This window comes from Mycteria americana, chromosome 4, assembly GCF_035582795.1.
Source record: "Mycteria americana isolate JAX WOST 10 ecotype Jacksonville Zoo and Gardens chromosome 4, USCA_MyAme_1.0, whole genome shotgun sequence".
In the NCBI taxonomy this organism is placed as follows: domain Eukaryota; kingdom Metazoa; phylum Chordata; class Aves; order Ciconiiformes; family Ciconiidae; genus Mycteria; species Mycteria americana.
Window position 1 is genome coordinate 26977358 of NC_134368.1, and position 16220 is coordinate 26993577.

At 41.1% G+C, this 16220-nt stretch overlaps 1 protein-coding gene across 2 annotated transcripts; it reads right to left on the reverse strand.

The window, feature by feature from the left end:
* Positions 1-81: 81 nt before the first annotated feature.
* UGDH (UDP-glucose 6-dehydrogenase) lies at positions 82-16180 on the reverse strand. 2 transcript variants are annotated; one of them, XM_075499951.1, is made up of 12 exons: positions 15988-16180; positions 14843-15018; positions 12602-12703; positions 11005-11205; positions 10720-10917; positions 10079-10226; positions 8238-8332; positions 4993-5123; positions 4155-4288; positions 2893-2984; positions 2693-2803; positions 82-1337 (listed from the first exon to the last, which is right to left on the reverse strand). In XM_075499951.1, exons 4-12 carry the CDS (start codon positions 11176-11178, stop codon positions 1227-1229), a joined length of 1194 nt encoding a protein of 397 aa, XP_075356066.1. In that variant the 5' UTR covers positions 11179-11205; positions 12602-12703; positions 14843-15018; positions 15988-16180; the 3' UTR covers positions 82-1226. The 2 variants fall into 2 exon arrangements, with proteins under 2 accessions (XP_075356066.1, XP_075356065.1); XM_075499950.1 differs by lacking the exon at positions 14843-15018 and adding an exon at positions 15052-15220.
* Between the last annotated feature and the right edge of the window lie 40 nt (positions 16181-16220).

Genomic DNA, 16220 nt, shown 5'->3' on the forward strand with positions numbered 1-16220 from the left:
TCTGAAACCTGTTCATGGTCATCCTTCTCTATCCTCCCCTCTATTTCACAACCCCATGCAACAAGCCAAATGCAAACTCTGTCATATCAAGGATTTTAATAGCACTGGCCAATTGAGAATAATAAAAACAAGTAAAAATAAAGTAATAGTAAAGGCAAAAATATCAAAATAACATAGGAAGTATTCATTCCTGCTAATTAAATGAGGTAGCAAGCTGACTAACTTATGGGGCTGAATTTTTATTTTTCATCATTTCTTAACAGCAGAGAATAATTTTTGCAGATTCATTAAGAAAGCTGCTTTCAGTTGAAGTATGTAAGCAGAAAGGAAGAAAAAAAAAATAACTATCAGGTAGGTTTGAAGCCAACATTTGCTTGCTACTTGGACTGACACCAGATTAAGGTAATTCTGCTTAAATTCCATGTTCAAACAAGCAGAATGCTCCTCTGCTGAAGATGACTTGTATTGCTGTAACTTAGGAAAAACTTGCCCCAGGAATCTGATTAGATCAGTAATTTATGTGGCTGCACATGGAATGTAGGCAAGACAACCAAAGAATCAAAAGTAAAGATCTGCCAGTGGATCAGTTTATAGCTGCTAGTCCACTGTTATTAATTATATGATAGATGCCTGCAGAACTATCTGGCCTCCCAACAGATGCAGTTTAGACTGCATCCGTGCCAATTGATCCCAACCAGGATCGGGGTATTATTGTTGCAGTCAGCTCTATTTTAGGGCTCAAGCCAAATACTACCCACTTCACTTAGAACTTATCTTTTGACTTCAATACCAGTTAGAGCAAGCATTTAACTGGGCAAAGAATTACCCCAAAAGAAAATGAAAAATTGGTGAGACCAAAGTTCCTGATCACTGTCCATAACTGGACTAAAATAAAAGGATATTCTATTTCTTTTGCTTTCATATCACTTGAAACAATTAAAGTGCCGTTTAGGAACATTTCTGGAAGCAGAAGTCTGCTGTTTGAAAGTAACTTTTCCACTTAAAAGATGAGTCATTATTAAAAACAGGTCTGTACCATCTTCAGTAACAAAAAAATTGCTATAAAAATAGATTTGAAAATAGACTGAATTCACATGTACCAGGTACCATTTCTAGTGTAAAATTGGTTTTTAGTTTATGAAAAATATCTTTCCTTAAAAAAAGCATAGGCTTACAGTTATTATCACTAAGAAGGTCCACAGAATTCCTTCAGTACCTATTAAACATTATACCCTAGGCTTTTTGACAGGTGGGTCCTGCAGGCTGAACTTAGGAATTTCACATGAAGAAGCAAAAGGAATTCTTTTGGCTGACACCTTCTTCCCAATTGTTTCAATCTGAAAGAGAAAACACATTTAACAAATGAGTGTGGCAAGCTAACGTAATCATGTCAGCCTATGAAGAATGTACAAATTAAATCCAGGACCATGACTACATTTCACGAACACTAGAATAATATAAGCCACAAAGCACAGTGTGCCCACGGACAGTTTGTGGGATTGCAGTTGCAAATAATTCTTTAAAAACAGCCTTTTATAGGTGCCTGCTTTGCCTGCTTAAAGCCGCATCTTGCCGATTTGAACATTCATGTGCCTCAGCTTCCATAGGACTATCAGTATAAATACCGTAAAATGTTTCTGGGTATTCAGAAAATGTGGGTTCAGTCTCCTTTGTCTAAAAATTTATATCCAGTAAATTAGGATAGAAATGTTTTCCCCTCCTTAATGCAGTGGGTTGTTTTTGAAACAATACAACTCTGAAAGGCTAAAGGGAGCCAACTCTACATAAGAGAAAGCATGTAACAAAGCCAACACACACATAAGCCAGGGACTGCAAAATTCAAAGAGTGAGACAGGTTCCCCTAATTTCTAGGTCAGACTAATGTAAATCACTAAGGACAGAGCTTGTAGAGGACAAAACACCAACTAGCAAAACAGTTCAGACACCCAGTAAATAAGGAAAGCTGTAGCTTTCCTCTTGAGTAAGTAGTGCAAGTCAGATGCAAAGCACCAAAAGACAAAATACTTCAACTATTTTAACTTTAACAGAAATTTGATGAATATTTTCTAGACAGACATCTGAGTTAACTCTGAAAAGAGTAGTTTAAACAGTCACGTGAGCTGTATGTACCATATTTGCCCATAACAGCTTCAACTGACCGGTTAAATCAATTCATATAAGCCTGTTCACAAACAGTCTAAGTAAGTGTGTGTAGTTTAAGCAGGGGGAAAAATATCACGAGAGAAAGCCTATAGCCATTATGCAAGTAATCACAGTACTCAGGAGTACACAGAATGAAATAACTGAAATATGCATCTGATCTGGCTTGTAGATTCTGTTCTGATTATGTCTGGCTGAGATGCTTCTACCAGATTATCCAGGGATTTGGTGATTTTAGTATTAGTCAAATTCTGTCTATGCTAGAAGTGCTTCAAGGCATGCTGACACTGCTGAATGTTGATGGCATAGTCCAATGTAGCTTGGATTTTAATGGAGCAGTCTATGAAAATAGAAAGGTAATGGAGGAAGACAGCACTAGTGAAGAGACTTAAGTACAGACAGGTTTAAATTTAAATCCTCACCTGAAGAGGTTTTTTTCCCTTGCTACTCAGTCATTGCAGAGGGAGAGAGAGCAAGAGGGAAGAGAGCAGAAGGAAAGAAACACAAGAAGTAGCATCACCCAGCTGATTACCTGGAAGCCAATGACTTGTAGCTCATTGTGAAGATCATCTAGAACTCTCCTACCATCAAAGATAAATGCAGGCTTCAGCATCTTCTTATGAATACGTTCATAATCCAACTCCTGTAAAGGGCAATTAGAGCAGATAGAATAAATAAGTAGCATAACACTCCCTCTTTTTTTCTTTAGTTTAAATTGAAGATAACATTTACCTTAAACATGTCCCATTCAGTGCAAATTACAAGGGCATGAGCTCCATCACAGGCTTCATAGGGATCTTTACTGATAGTGACCAACCGAGACACTGTAACAGAAGGAAAATAAAGTTTTATTCTGCACAAATCTTTAGCATCAATCTGGTGCACTCCTGGCAAATGAGTCTCCTTCCTTGCCCTACACAAATGAGGAGTTTCAAGTCACTCACCTAGACATGTTTTCTATCAAGACATTTGTCACTTTGATTTCACTTATTTAAATGAAAGCAGCTTGTACCTGGCATCTGAATAGCACTTGGAGCACTCAGATGTTTGAAGTTAAGCATTCAAATTTGATTTCAACAGTCAAGAGCATCTCAAGAATTAGAAGTTACTATTGAGCGTTCAAATGCCAACTCTCACAAAGGTCATTGCCTGTACAATAGCAGCACATCACAGTTCCTATTTAACACTCAGCCACACTAGAGAAGATACACATGGCTCACTAGGGGCTGCCTTCATCCTTTGACCGCCTCAGCAGCTGCCTAGAGGCTACCTTCACATCCCCCTCTAATTCAAGGGCATGTCAAATAATGTACATCCTTCACTCTTCACCACAGCTCATTTTCCTCCATTCTCTTCAACTCTAGAAACCTGATCTATCCTTCTCCCCCATCATCTCCATTCTCGCCCTCCCCAATAAGGAAAGAAAACAAAAATCTCAAATACCCCCTGCTTCTCCCCAAGAAGTTTCTAGTCATAGATGATTACTTTAAAGTCTTCTTGAATTTAAGGGAACAAATGAATTGGGAAGTGATATGGGGGAGGGGAGAATGCTCTACAGTGAATTCCAGAATTATTTCTTTATTCCTACTTCAGATATGCAAGCAAGAACTAAGGCAAGATAGGTCTCGGGACACAAAGGAGCTGACAGAACAACACTAGTTCCTCCTACTTCTAGACATTCTTCTTTCTCTTCCTTTTAATGATGCAGAGAGAAAATTCTTTGCACGTATTCAAATGAATATTTATCAAAAGAAAAATATACAATAGTACAGAATTAGCATCTATAGATAAAAGCTGTGGGGAAAGGGGGAAGAGTTACAGTAATCCTCTGAGCTATGACAGTCCTCTAATAAGTGTAGCCAACAGCACATCATTGCCATGGTGAAAATGTGAAAGTTAATTTATAGTATTTAAACAGACCTTGTGTATTTTGAGAATAGGGTGGGGTGGGGAGGGAAGGGGGGAAAAAATAAGCTTTGCATGAGCATTCTTACCTTGGTTATCTTCTGAGACACCCGGATGTGAGAGATCCAAGATTATTTGTTCCTTAGGTACTTTAGGATCATAGATATGGAGCTTTGCTCCTTCATCCATTAAATACTTGCTAATGTAGATACTGGATGACTCTCTAGGGAAGTGAATCAATCAGTTAAAGAACCAGATGGCATGTTCTAAGTAATGAAAGTCTTCAAGTGTCATGATATGCAATGCCAGAGCTTTTATACCAGTTTTACATTAAACATCTTAGTGGTAATCCATGCCAGCAGCAAACTTGAAATCTTGAGGGACATCAAGGAGAGCAGTATGAAAAAACAAGTTTACACTTTTGCTGAATCATGCCAGGGAGATACTAAGCCCCAGGACTCCTATTGACCATAATTAACAAGGCATCAAGCTTATAAGCATTCCCCACAAGCTGCAGTTGGGGATAATTGTATCAAGTTTGAGCTTTATGCGAAAACAGAATTAACCACCTTTGGGAAACAAAGCTGAAACTTTGGCTTCACATAGCAATTTAGAACCAGTTGCAAAAATCTTTTCTGTGGAGAATGGAAAGACTGTCAAAATCTATCTTTGCTTATGCAAGTTAATAAGGACTAGAGTTATCTGCTCGAGCTTCTGAATGCTTCAGATATGTTGTAGAGATCAAGAATCAATTGTTTCACCCATTTAAGAAAGACTAATCCTTGCAACAAACCAATTCGGTCACAAGAGGTTAAGGGTCCCATATCTGATCTATTTTTATTAATGCAATTCAACTGGGGGGGTTTAGCTGCATAGCTGGTGACAAGTGTAGGGAATCCACATAGTGAACTGAATTTGTTTTCTTACCTTGTGTCCCCAGTATCCTTTTTGAATGCAAACCCTAAAATAGCAATCTTCTTATCAGTGACAGTATTGAACAAGCTGTCAATAATGCGGGAAGCAAATCTTCTTCTCTGATAATCATTCATGTCTATTACCTGAAATTATATAAGATGTGATGGTACAGAAGGGAGCCATTTTAAACTATAAACAGACTCTATTAACAAGCAAGCCAAGCTACCCACACCTAAGTTTAATAGGGGCTTAAAAGAGAAAGCTAAGTATTTTTACTCAGTATCATAAGTAATCCAAAGATAAAGTTAGTTAATTTATCAAATTCTGAGACAAATCCCATTTTAATCAGTGACTGTAGATGCATATACACACATACTATCATGCATTATCTAGTTCAAAGGCTAGGATTTTTTCAGATTGCTTCTTTTTAAATCTACAACTTATTGTATTCTAGGCAGAAACATGGAAAGCAATTTCAGTTTTAGAGTACTCGATGTCACATGGACATCCCATTGCCAGACCTACACTTCCTTACATGCCATTTATAACAACTGTAAGAACATTTTTAGCTGTTGTAATCCACACTAACAGATTTCAATACACAAAACTAGGGTGGTTAAACCAGATTTTTAAGTGCCTCACTTCTGTTATTACATGAAAGTGGGTTCACTCACTCTGTTTCTGTACTTTCCTCCAGTCTGCTTAATACTTTAATCTGCAGCCCTTAACACAAAAAGGGCACTGGATCACTAGTAGAATAGGAAAGGTAGGTTCCCCCACTAGTCAGTGTTCCATGTGGACTGAAAGAACTACACTTCCCTCTTGGTTTTGAGACTTTCAACCCAAATCAAGAATTAACAGCAGCAGCCTATGAAACATAAGGTATAAACTATACAGTAGAAGGATATTTGTGAACCAGATTTATTTGAGGAAAAGAAGTTAAAGCTGTGAGATTTATGTAATTCAACAGGGTGGTGATGGGGAACAAAGGTAACAGTTGACAGGGTAAGAGGGACACATTTCTTTCTGTAGGTATGTTTTCAAGGAATGAAGATTTCAGTATTAGAGAGCCCTGTCCTGTCTAAAGGCCAGAGAAAATAAAAGTTAGGATTCTAGGGCTGCTCTGATCAGCATATCCTCCAGAATTTGCATTCTGTCCTCAGACTGGTCTGAGGTCTCCCATGTGCATGCACTGGGATGAGCTGCTGACAGTGCAGTGCTCAGGCAACAAAGAAACAGTTCACACAGTTCCTTATACAGGTGCACATGTGAGTGCATTACATGACTTGACCAGCGGGGGCTGGGGTAGATAGACCTCTGCAAGATGACAGTGCTCTGAGGAAGCAGGAGGTGCAGGTAAGGGGTTGCACTACATGAACACAGCACTCTACCTTATCCTAACTCTGCAGCAGCTGTTCTTACTATCTGATTTGTCCACAGCTTAATAAGCCATATAGAAACACTGCAAAGAGTTGATCTTAAAACAGAATAAGGAGCACAAAAGCATTAGAAGTACTTAAAACTAGTTTGTTTACATTAACAGTGAAACATTTTAGGCTTTTGTTAAATAAAAAACCCCACCTCCACACAGAGCAAAGCTTAAGTGTTCCTATGCCTTTGGGTTGCCAAGATACCAAGTGGGTTGCATTTTGAGAAGGACCCTTGTGCTCTCAAAGGACAGAGCCAAGCCCATTTGTCTCTTTCAAGACAGTATTAATTTTCCCTATTCATCAGATTATCATTGAGGTAACATGGTTAGTTCCTGCTGCTCCAGGGATTGCCTGTTGTCTGCTTACATCTTATACCAAGTAAAAGCAGCACTTACTGAAGCAAATATCACAACCTAGGGCTCCTTCTCTTCTCTACTGGGCCAATGCATCCAAGTCCTACACTGAACCAAACCTCTCCTGGATGCTTGCACAAGATTCATGCAGTACATTAGTCTCAGCTTCACTGATGGGATTGCAAGCCTCTCCACTGTGGACTAGACTATCCTAATGAAGTACACTTTTTAAGGAAGATGTCAATCTGAACCTCTTCAGAGGCAGAGAGTGTAAACCCCATGTCTTCCTTGTTCCAAGCAATTGATGTAACAGTTACAGTTGCAGGTAAGTAAGTAGGCTGCTGACTAGCCCCTGGCTGGAGGTTAAACTATCTGAACAGGATGTAAAAAGCCATTGGACATCACAGATAATGTAAGAAGCTGACAAAAGTCAGAGAGCGCTGTGAGGGATGACGGAGTTTTACAAGCAGTTATGGAGGAGTTATTAGTGAGATCCAGCCAAGCTTCAGATGATTGGAGGTAGTATTAGGGACCTTTTGGGGAATAGAACCTTGCAAAGCCAACAGAGCCTAGATAACCCCATCAATGGTACCACGTGGCCACAACAACCTAGGTAATGGTATAAGAAATACTGGACTTCAGTATGGGTGTGGCACCACTGACCAATACTGAAAAAGTAATTATGGGCAGGTTGTTTATTTGGCAGCAGACTGGGATGGAGAAAAGTGAGGGAAAAAAAGGCTAGCCAAAAGGAAGATTTTGGAAACAAAAAGGAAAGCTGCTAATAAGGTAGGCAAATAATGCGCTTGGTATTCTGGGGGCATCTGCTAGGCAGCCTTGTACTTGATCACCACAGCCTAAACCAGGACAATAAACTAAAGCTGCTTTCTCAGTCAGGACTGGGAAGAGGGGTGAGGTGCTTTCACTGGTTAATGGGGAAACTCTTGCTAGTATAGACTGAGCATCCTGGTACTGCTGCGTTGGTGCTAGGCCTGAGAGCATCCACATCTTCCCAACCATTCCTAACATTAACCACGGAACAGCAGCAACCATGTTTATTTAAAAGAATAGCAAGTTCTGCTGAATTCCTTCAGAAAAGGAACTGTAAAAGTAGATGCTGAGGAAGAGATCATAAGCTCTGAATTCAAAGTGGACAGAGATAGCCAAGTGCAAGAGGAAGACAGGACTCCAGACATGCTTGTACCCCACATTTTCTACTGCTACTTCTAGAGAGCTTGCCAATCCATTTGATCCAGACAACTTAACTCACCCCAAAAAAGCCTAAGCATCCACAAGTATCAAATGCCAGTGTTAGGCTGAGGGCCCTAAAATGTAAAGATGATCAGCATTAAGGTATCGGCTCCTTAAAGCTGAAACACAGATTATATGTGGACAATGCTCAAAAGCTCAATGCCTGAAAGCTGAATGCTGAAGAAATACCACCCCCTCAAAAAAATTAGTGAAGAACTTGTACCTGTTGCCAATAGCGGGCTACTTCAGGTAAGTTCAGTGCCTCACAGAGATACACTAAATTCAAGACATCCTTCTGAAAACAGCTACCTCCAAACCCTGAAAGAGAAAATGGTTATTTTACAGGTGACTAAGGTACTATTCTAACCCGATCTTTGGAATCAATTAGTTTTTGGCAATCATTGACATAGTCAGCATTATAATTTTTCCCTGTATTTCACTTCTAGCAGATGAAAACCTTAATCTCTCAAAGACCTACCTACTTTGTCAGTTACAGAAGCCCTAAAATCTGCTTCAGGTCCCACTGAAGTCAATGGAAGTTTTAACCCAGTCTCAGGGAAACATATGATAAGACAGCCCCTAGTATTTTTATTATTACTAGTGGGTGGACAAGCTCCTGGGTTTGCTCTCCCCCCACCTAGAGATTTGGATAAATACTTCTCAGAACAAGTATGTTAAGATTAGGTTCTTTCCTCCCCCACCCCCAAATGCATATATGATCATTACCAAGCCAAAGATCACCACAGCTAAGGGAGAACTGAAACAATTACTAGAGGGATCCTTGACCCCTAGAACTTTGCTCAGCAGAGTCCCAGAAGCAACACATTGTAGAATAGACTCTTTCAGTTGGAAGGGACCTACAACGACCATCTAGTCCAACTGCCTGACCAATTAATTCAGTGCTGACCAGAAGTCAGAGCATGTTGTTAAGGTCATTGTCCAAATGCCTCTTAAGCACTGACAGGTTTGGGGCATTGACCACCTCTCTGGGAAGCCTGTTCCAGTGTTTGATGTTCCAGTGTTTGAACTTCTTGGGGAAGAAACACTTCCTCATGTCCAGTCTAAACCTCTCCTGGCATAGCTTTGAACCATTCCCACACATTCTGTCACTGGATGCCAGGGAAAAGAGATCAGCACCCCCCTCTCCACTTCCCCTCCTCGGGAAGCTGTAGAGAGCAATGAGGTCGCCTCTCAGCCTCCTTTTCTCCAAACTAGACAAGCCCAAAGTCCTTAGCCACTCCCCATAGGACACTCCTTTCAGCCCTTTCACCAGCTTTGTTGTCCTCCTCTGGACACATTCAAGGACCTTCACATCCTTCTTAAATTGTGGGGCCAAGAACTGCAGACGGTATTGAAGGGGAGGCCGCACCAATGCTAAATATAGCAAAGGAATTGTGGAAGGAATTATAATAACCTAATAGGAATTTTGGTAATGTATTTGTTATCTACTTTTCACTCTTGCATAGGCTCTAGGAGAGGTTATGTTTAATAAGGTTATTTTCAAGTCACACTTTCTCTTTCTAGAATGAAGACTGTAGCCATACAGATAGGCTTTAGTCTTGTTCTGTAAGTTTGAAAGTTTGTTGTACTGATCACCACTTTATCACATCTTACTCTCTAGTAAATCTAAACAACTGAATTCATCTTACAAATTAGAAGTTGCCATCACACATTCTGACCCAGAGGTGTCCCCTTCCTCAGGCCACTGGCAGCAACTTCCAAACAAAATTGCAGCAGTTACAATTGGAAAGACATCTTGGAGAGCACTATCGTCAGTGATGCTTCAGAAAAATAAAGTTGCAACTTTTCTTTTCAGTGTCCCAGGCAGGCTAAACCATGCACTTTGAACTCTCGGGTTTCAGATCACCAGGGTCTAGAGCAACCTCAGTCCTAGACATTTTACCAGAAAAACTGATTTATGCTAGTACTCTACAGCAATATTTTCACACTCATGCTTTAGAAGACTTTAGAGTATCAGATCCCTTACTTCAATCAAAACACTACTAGCAGGCCTTTTGCACTATTAAACAGAAGGCCAAAAGAAAAAAGGATTTTTTTGTTTACCAACACTGGCTTTGAGAAACTTATTTCCAATTCTTTGGTCTGTTCCAATAGCTCTTGCTACTTCTTCAACATCTGCTCCTGTAGCTTCACACAGAGCACTGATTGAGTTAATGCTGCTGATTCTTTGGGCAAGGAAAGCATTAGCTGCCTGTAAATAAAAAACACAGTAAAGAGAACTTGATTCTTCTAGAAACCAAGATGCCCACAGACCAAAGGGAGTTACTACTGGAAGGATTACTTTAGTATCTATGTAACTCTGTTGAGATACAAAATGGTAACATAACTAGTTTAATACATCAATGCCAGCTAGTTAATGGGATCTAAGCAAAATAACATAATGCTTAACTGGCAGAGTTTGAAACGTTTTATGATGGTAACCAGTTTCTACAGCACTGGAGGTTTACTCTCAGTAATAACACAGCAATAAAAGTGGGAAAAGGATTTCATGGAAAGTTGATATCACCTATTAGCTCAACTGAGATAATTGGAAAAGATGAATATTCTTTGACATATGTACTGGATCCTCCCAGCCCCATCTGTCTTTCCTAGTTGCATCATACAGTGTCAGTGAATTTCTGCTTCTGAGCTTTGTCTCACTTACACCCTTTGCTCATCAGACAATAGCAGTGAATAACACTAACCAGTTTAGAGAGTTCTGATGACCAGGTATTGGTTGTGAGGATTTTTTCTTTGGGCACCCAGTGCTCATAAACAGCACAGAGAGCACGGACAGCTTTCTGTCCCTCTGGAGAATCATCTCCACCGATAAGCACTCTGTCTGGGTTCTTCAGGTCCCTGATGGCTGTTCCTTCTGCAAGGAACTCTGGGTTAGACAGCACCTACAGGCACAGAGAAATAGAGAACAACAGGTAAAAGCCAAAAGCAACAACCAGCCTTTAAATACACAACTCAAAGATTATGCTTACCTGCAAATCCAAGTTAGGCTTAGTATTAGCATCAAATATTCGACGAATGCTCTCTGCAGCACGTACTGGAACTGTGCTTTTCTCAGTGACAATTTTATAGCCATTTGAATTTTGTACAATTCGTCTAGCACAAGCTTCAATGTATTTCAGATCAGCTGCTCGGCCTTTTCCCATCCCATAGGTCTTTGTCGGAGTGTTAACCTAATTACAAATAGATGGAGGGGGAAGAAATGTTGCAGGTCTCTTAACACAAGAGGTACTGACAAGGTGAAATTGTTAAGAATGACAGATACTTTCCTTCCCAGAGTTCAGCTTGCTTCTACCCCAGAATTATTCTAGTTACCATACCAGATGAACAGCTATTTGCTTTCTCAATTACCCATTTTGTCTTCTAAAGAAAGCTCACTGGCCTCTATTCAAATAGAATTTAAACAAGAGCAATTCATAGCAGCTCTGCAGGCTCTGGTGAAACTTAGTCCTTATTCTGGAAACACCAGTAATTTCTTCATTATTACAGCCAGCCACCTTTTGTTTCCTGTCCCACATTAGGAGTGCAAAAATTCACATTATAAGAATCTTGCAGCTATTGAGGCAGTTATGTTTTAAACGCACTTTGCAGTGAAACCTAAGTAGAGCTGCTGAAAATTGCTATACTGAAGTACACAGAAAAGGCAACAGGAGGGAAAACATATCACTTAGATTAAGACAGAGGGTCCTTTTCATTACAAACTGAAAGAAGAAATGGCAACAACATGTAAAACACAACAGCATATTTTAAGCCAAGGACAGGTGGCAATATATGGGCTGTATTAGTGGCAGTCATCCAGTTCACTTTAGACTTAATGAATGGAGAAAAATACTATCAGAAAGAGAGCTCTGTACTGAGGTGCCCTAACAAAGAGGAGCTCTCAAGAACAGAGGACTTAAGTAACAAAAATAACTCAACTGTGACCTACCAAGATGAATAGCAATCAGTTCTTTTGGATTCTGCATTAGGAACAACCTTCTAGATTACAAGGGGTCACACTGTTTATGTTTGACTGGATCCTCTTCCTAGGGGTGTCAACAGCTTAGAAATATTAAGGCTAGAAAATATTAAAGCCAGCCCCTCTTCCATTAATACACTGTTTTTGAAAAGCTTCTGGAAATAAGTCATCTTTGTAACCCAATAATCAGTATATGACTTTGCATCCCTATCTAGGAACCGTATCAATATTATTAAAGTCCCATAGATTTCCATAGTACACTGCAATGACAGATCTGCACCATATTCTGCTCTAAGACCCCATACATCTAACCAAACTAAACATCAACATTATCATTTTGACTTGGAGCCTGTTCATTTGTCAAATGTTCTACTAGCCATAAGAAACAGACAAAAATAAAAGAAAAAGCTTACTTAACACTTTTCTGACAGTACACAGAAAGACAAGGAGAAGACAGTACAAGGAGAAGTACACAGTGACATGACATTGCTAACTGAATCTATATGACAAAACAAAGACCTCTTCCTAACATCAGGGCAACATAATGATTTGATAAGAAAAAAAAAAAAAGAAGACAAACACAAACAACCTCCTTCTCCCCCTAAACTTACAGAAATAAATACAAGATCAGCTTCTCTAATGGCATCATCAATACTGGTGGAAAAGAAGAGGTTTCTTCCTCGACAGGATTCTACCACTTCTTTTAACCCTGGCTGAAAAAAGCAGAAAAAAAAGCAGTTAAGGTTAATGCAGTTAGAAGAACAGTAAATGACATGCCCAAACAAACAGCATATTTCAGATACAGAAAGACTTTTTTTTTTCCCCTCAGTGTGGAATGTTTTTAGTCTGCCAGATGTAAAGTAAAGCTTCTGTAGATTTACATAGTGAAAAAAAATAAAGCCCTTTCTTATTCAAAACAGTCAAAATGCTGTCTCAAAACTTTCAGCCACACTGAATTGTTATTTGCACAACCAGATTTTAAGCTCCAGTTCTTCCCATGCTCAATTCTATTACCATGAGCAACAATTAAAGAAATACCTGTAGCGTGATGTTAAGTAGATTCAAGAAGTAAAGTCTTACAATATTCCCTAGGCTGCAAACAAAAGAGGTGGTCCCAACTCTCCTTCTCCCTCAGCTACACATTCCACGATCTCCCCAACATCGGATCTAAAACCGATTCAGCACAGCAAGCCCAGATCCAGTGAAAGAAAGGCAGTGGAGACACACAGGAGATCAAGACCACTCCTTTTGGCAACCACTCATGTTTGGACCAGATTAAACTTATCATGGCACCACACCTGCAGCGTGGAAGGATCACAGACACAATTTGATGAGATTCTTTCAAGAGACACATACTATGCCAGAACACTTTCCCTTCCCTTAACACCTCCACACAGACAAGAGGAGCAGGAGGCCATGTGTACATGAGCAATCTGCCGTATTAGAATGGTTTACAAAATGATTTAACTAAGATATAGCTGTCATAAATAAAAGAAGCCTTTACTTTTTGTTTGAAAAATAAAAGTCATACACTGTAACCTGGCAATCAAACCTCCAACTTGATAGATGCCTATCGTGACACAAGCTATTTGAGTAAATGCCAGAAAGGTAAAAGTTCACTGGAGGGAGAGAGAGGAAAACAAAGCAGAAGCTTTCTTATGCAAGACATTTTTGCTGTCTCACTTTATACCAAATATCTACTTAAAAGGAAAACAAAGGTCAGCACAGGCAGGATAACATGTGTTACAACCCATCAAATGTTCCAGCTATGGTCTTACTGGGATGTAAATAGAAAGGCAGCCCACTAGACAATTTCTGACACTGGAAAGAAACACCCAAAACAAAAATACAAAAAACCTCACTGTGCAATGACTCAATTTTACAACTGTCTGAACTAATTCTTGGCAGTTTTTGTACATTCTTTGTAAGCAAAGGACACCATTCCAGGAAACAGATGTTGCGAGTTTGTTTTTTCTTTTAAAAAAAACATGCCAAGACTAGCTCTACTTTAACTCATTCAGTCTAAGTGTTTATTGAAAACAAAGTACTTGCTTTCATGATCTTTATTCGTGTCTCACCTGCTAATCTGAGCATTATACACATTTTCCTTTGAATATGTATGACAAAGGAGGTCTATTCATCTTCGCTTAAAGAGTCACAATATAGGTTTGGTTTTAAAAGGGGGAAAAAAACCCCACAAACCTATATTGGTGTTACAGCACAGACAGGATTCAGAAGACTTATAGCAGAAGAGTAACTGCTAATATCAGGCAACATGCCTTGTCTTTGGGAGCCGAGTGCAGATAACTTTTCATTCATTAAAGAAGTGAACTCAAACCTATAAAAAAAGCATTTCATGAAAGAATGAAGGAAAGAAAAAAAAAAAGAGAGACCTGTTTTTTAAGGGTGAAAAGGAGTGAAAAAATAACAAGTGCTAAGAGAAGCAAAATAGAAAAATGCCTTATATATCTTCAAATTAAAAGTTATTCTGTAATGAAGGAGAGACAGTGTGATACATTTAAAAATAATTTTTATCTAGCCTAGTCTTCCCAAGCCAGATTGGAGGCTTATGGTACCAGTGAATCAGGAACATGACTGTCCTCATCTTACAACACAGTTAAGATGGGCAGCACAGACTGGACTTTGGCAGTATTCAGAAGGGGAATAAAGCTTACCACCCACAGTATTACACATTCATATTGTGCTACAACACAGCAGATAATATCTATAACTGAGTAAGAGGACTATGTTATGATTAAATTGGGTCCCAAAAGAAAATCAGCACAATTTAGCACAATTCACTATATATACATTTTTCCTTCCTAGGCCCTTCAAATATAATCCTTAAATACCTGCCTGCAGTAGACATATTAAGTTATTTCAAAAATCTGGTTTAATGAGCAGTAGTGACAAGCAGCTGTTCCAGAATACTCTTTTTGAAGGACATCAGTGTGCTATACTTAACAAGCTTCAGAAGTGGGCCATGTGGAAATGCCATGTGGTGGGAGGGAAGCAAATGCAACACTGGCTGGAAGAAGAGACAACAGTGAGACACATTTACCTCATAGATTGGGAGTGTATCTGAATTCCAGGCATTGATTCTGGCCTCATTGACATCCACAACAGTAACTTTGATATTGGGACACATCTGTGCAATAACACTACAGGTGGGCCCACCAACATAACCAGCACCAATGCAGCAAATCTTCCTAATTTCAAACATGATTGCTCTAGTAAGAGGAGGGGGAAAAAGAAAAATCAGGAGTTATAAATGAAAATACTGATCAACAATTCAAGGAAATAAAAGAGAGTTAATGATGTGAGATTTTATTACGCTGCCACAGACAGAAACATTTTCTACAGCTGATCTCTTGAAATCAGCTGCAACGGCTGTCTCCCGCCCGGGAAGGCTTTGGAGCCTGCCCCACTCCAGGAGCGCCAGCACACACAGACCATTGAGGAAGCGTTTTCTGTGGTCGCTTCGAAGCCTGCCAGCGTAAATACCGGCCCCTCAGGCGGAGGAACTACTGATGCCACGATAGCAACAGGCATGAGCAAAGACCACTGCCGCAGGCAGCGCACAGGGGGAGGGACTGCCGCAGCCCCACGGCGGGCAGAGCCGCGCCAAGCCGCGCTCGGCCGGGACCCCCGGGCTAGGCCCGGCCCCCACCCTTTCCCCAGAGTCCCTCGGCCAGGAAAGGCGCGGTCAGCGCGGAGGCCGCAGCTCCCGCCTCCTCCCCGGTGGAGGGAGCGGGCCGGGAGCCGACCCCGCTCCCCCCAGGGCGGCTCGGGCCGGGGCCGGTCCCCGTCCCCGCGGGCTCCATCCCCGGGAGTCCAGCGGAAAGGTTCCCGCTGGTTACGGCGGAGAGCGGCTCCCCGGCCGCAACCCGGCCCCGCGCTCTGGGGGGCGGCAGCTGGCGGGAAAGGCCGCCACCGCCCCAGGGAAGGCAGCGGGGGGAGCCGCGGCCGGCACCGAAGCCGCAGCCCGGAGACTTACTGCGGGCGGGCGCGGTCCTGCCCCGCCGCCGCGGATCGAGCTGGAGGGCTGCAGCAAGGATGCTCGGCGAGCTCAGGACGACACTCCGCTACTCAGCGGCGTGGTGGCGGCGGCTATTTAAAGGGCCGCCGCGGGGCTGAGGCGGCTGTTTCATCCCGGGGACGCCGAGCCAGGCCGGCCCCGGCTCCTCCTTTCCCCCGGGGGCGGAGGCCGGCGTAGAGCCCCCCCCCCGC

Excerpts from the sequence above, each read along its gene's own strand:
- UGDH (XM_075499950.1), bottom strand. The coding sequence starts at position 15,213 with ATGTTTGAAATTAGGAAGATTTGCTGCATTGGTGCTGGTTATGTTGGT. Across the intron at positions 8,333-10,078 it reads GTTTCTCAAAGCCAGTGTTG|GGTTTGGAGGTAGCTGTTTT; the intron begins GTAAACAAAAAA and ends TTTCTCTTTCAG. Across the intron at positions 5,124-8,237 it reads TAGCCCGCTATTGGCAACAG|GTAATAGACATGAATGATTA; the intron begins GTACAAGTTCTT and ends ATATAATTTCAG.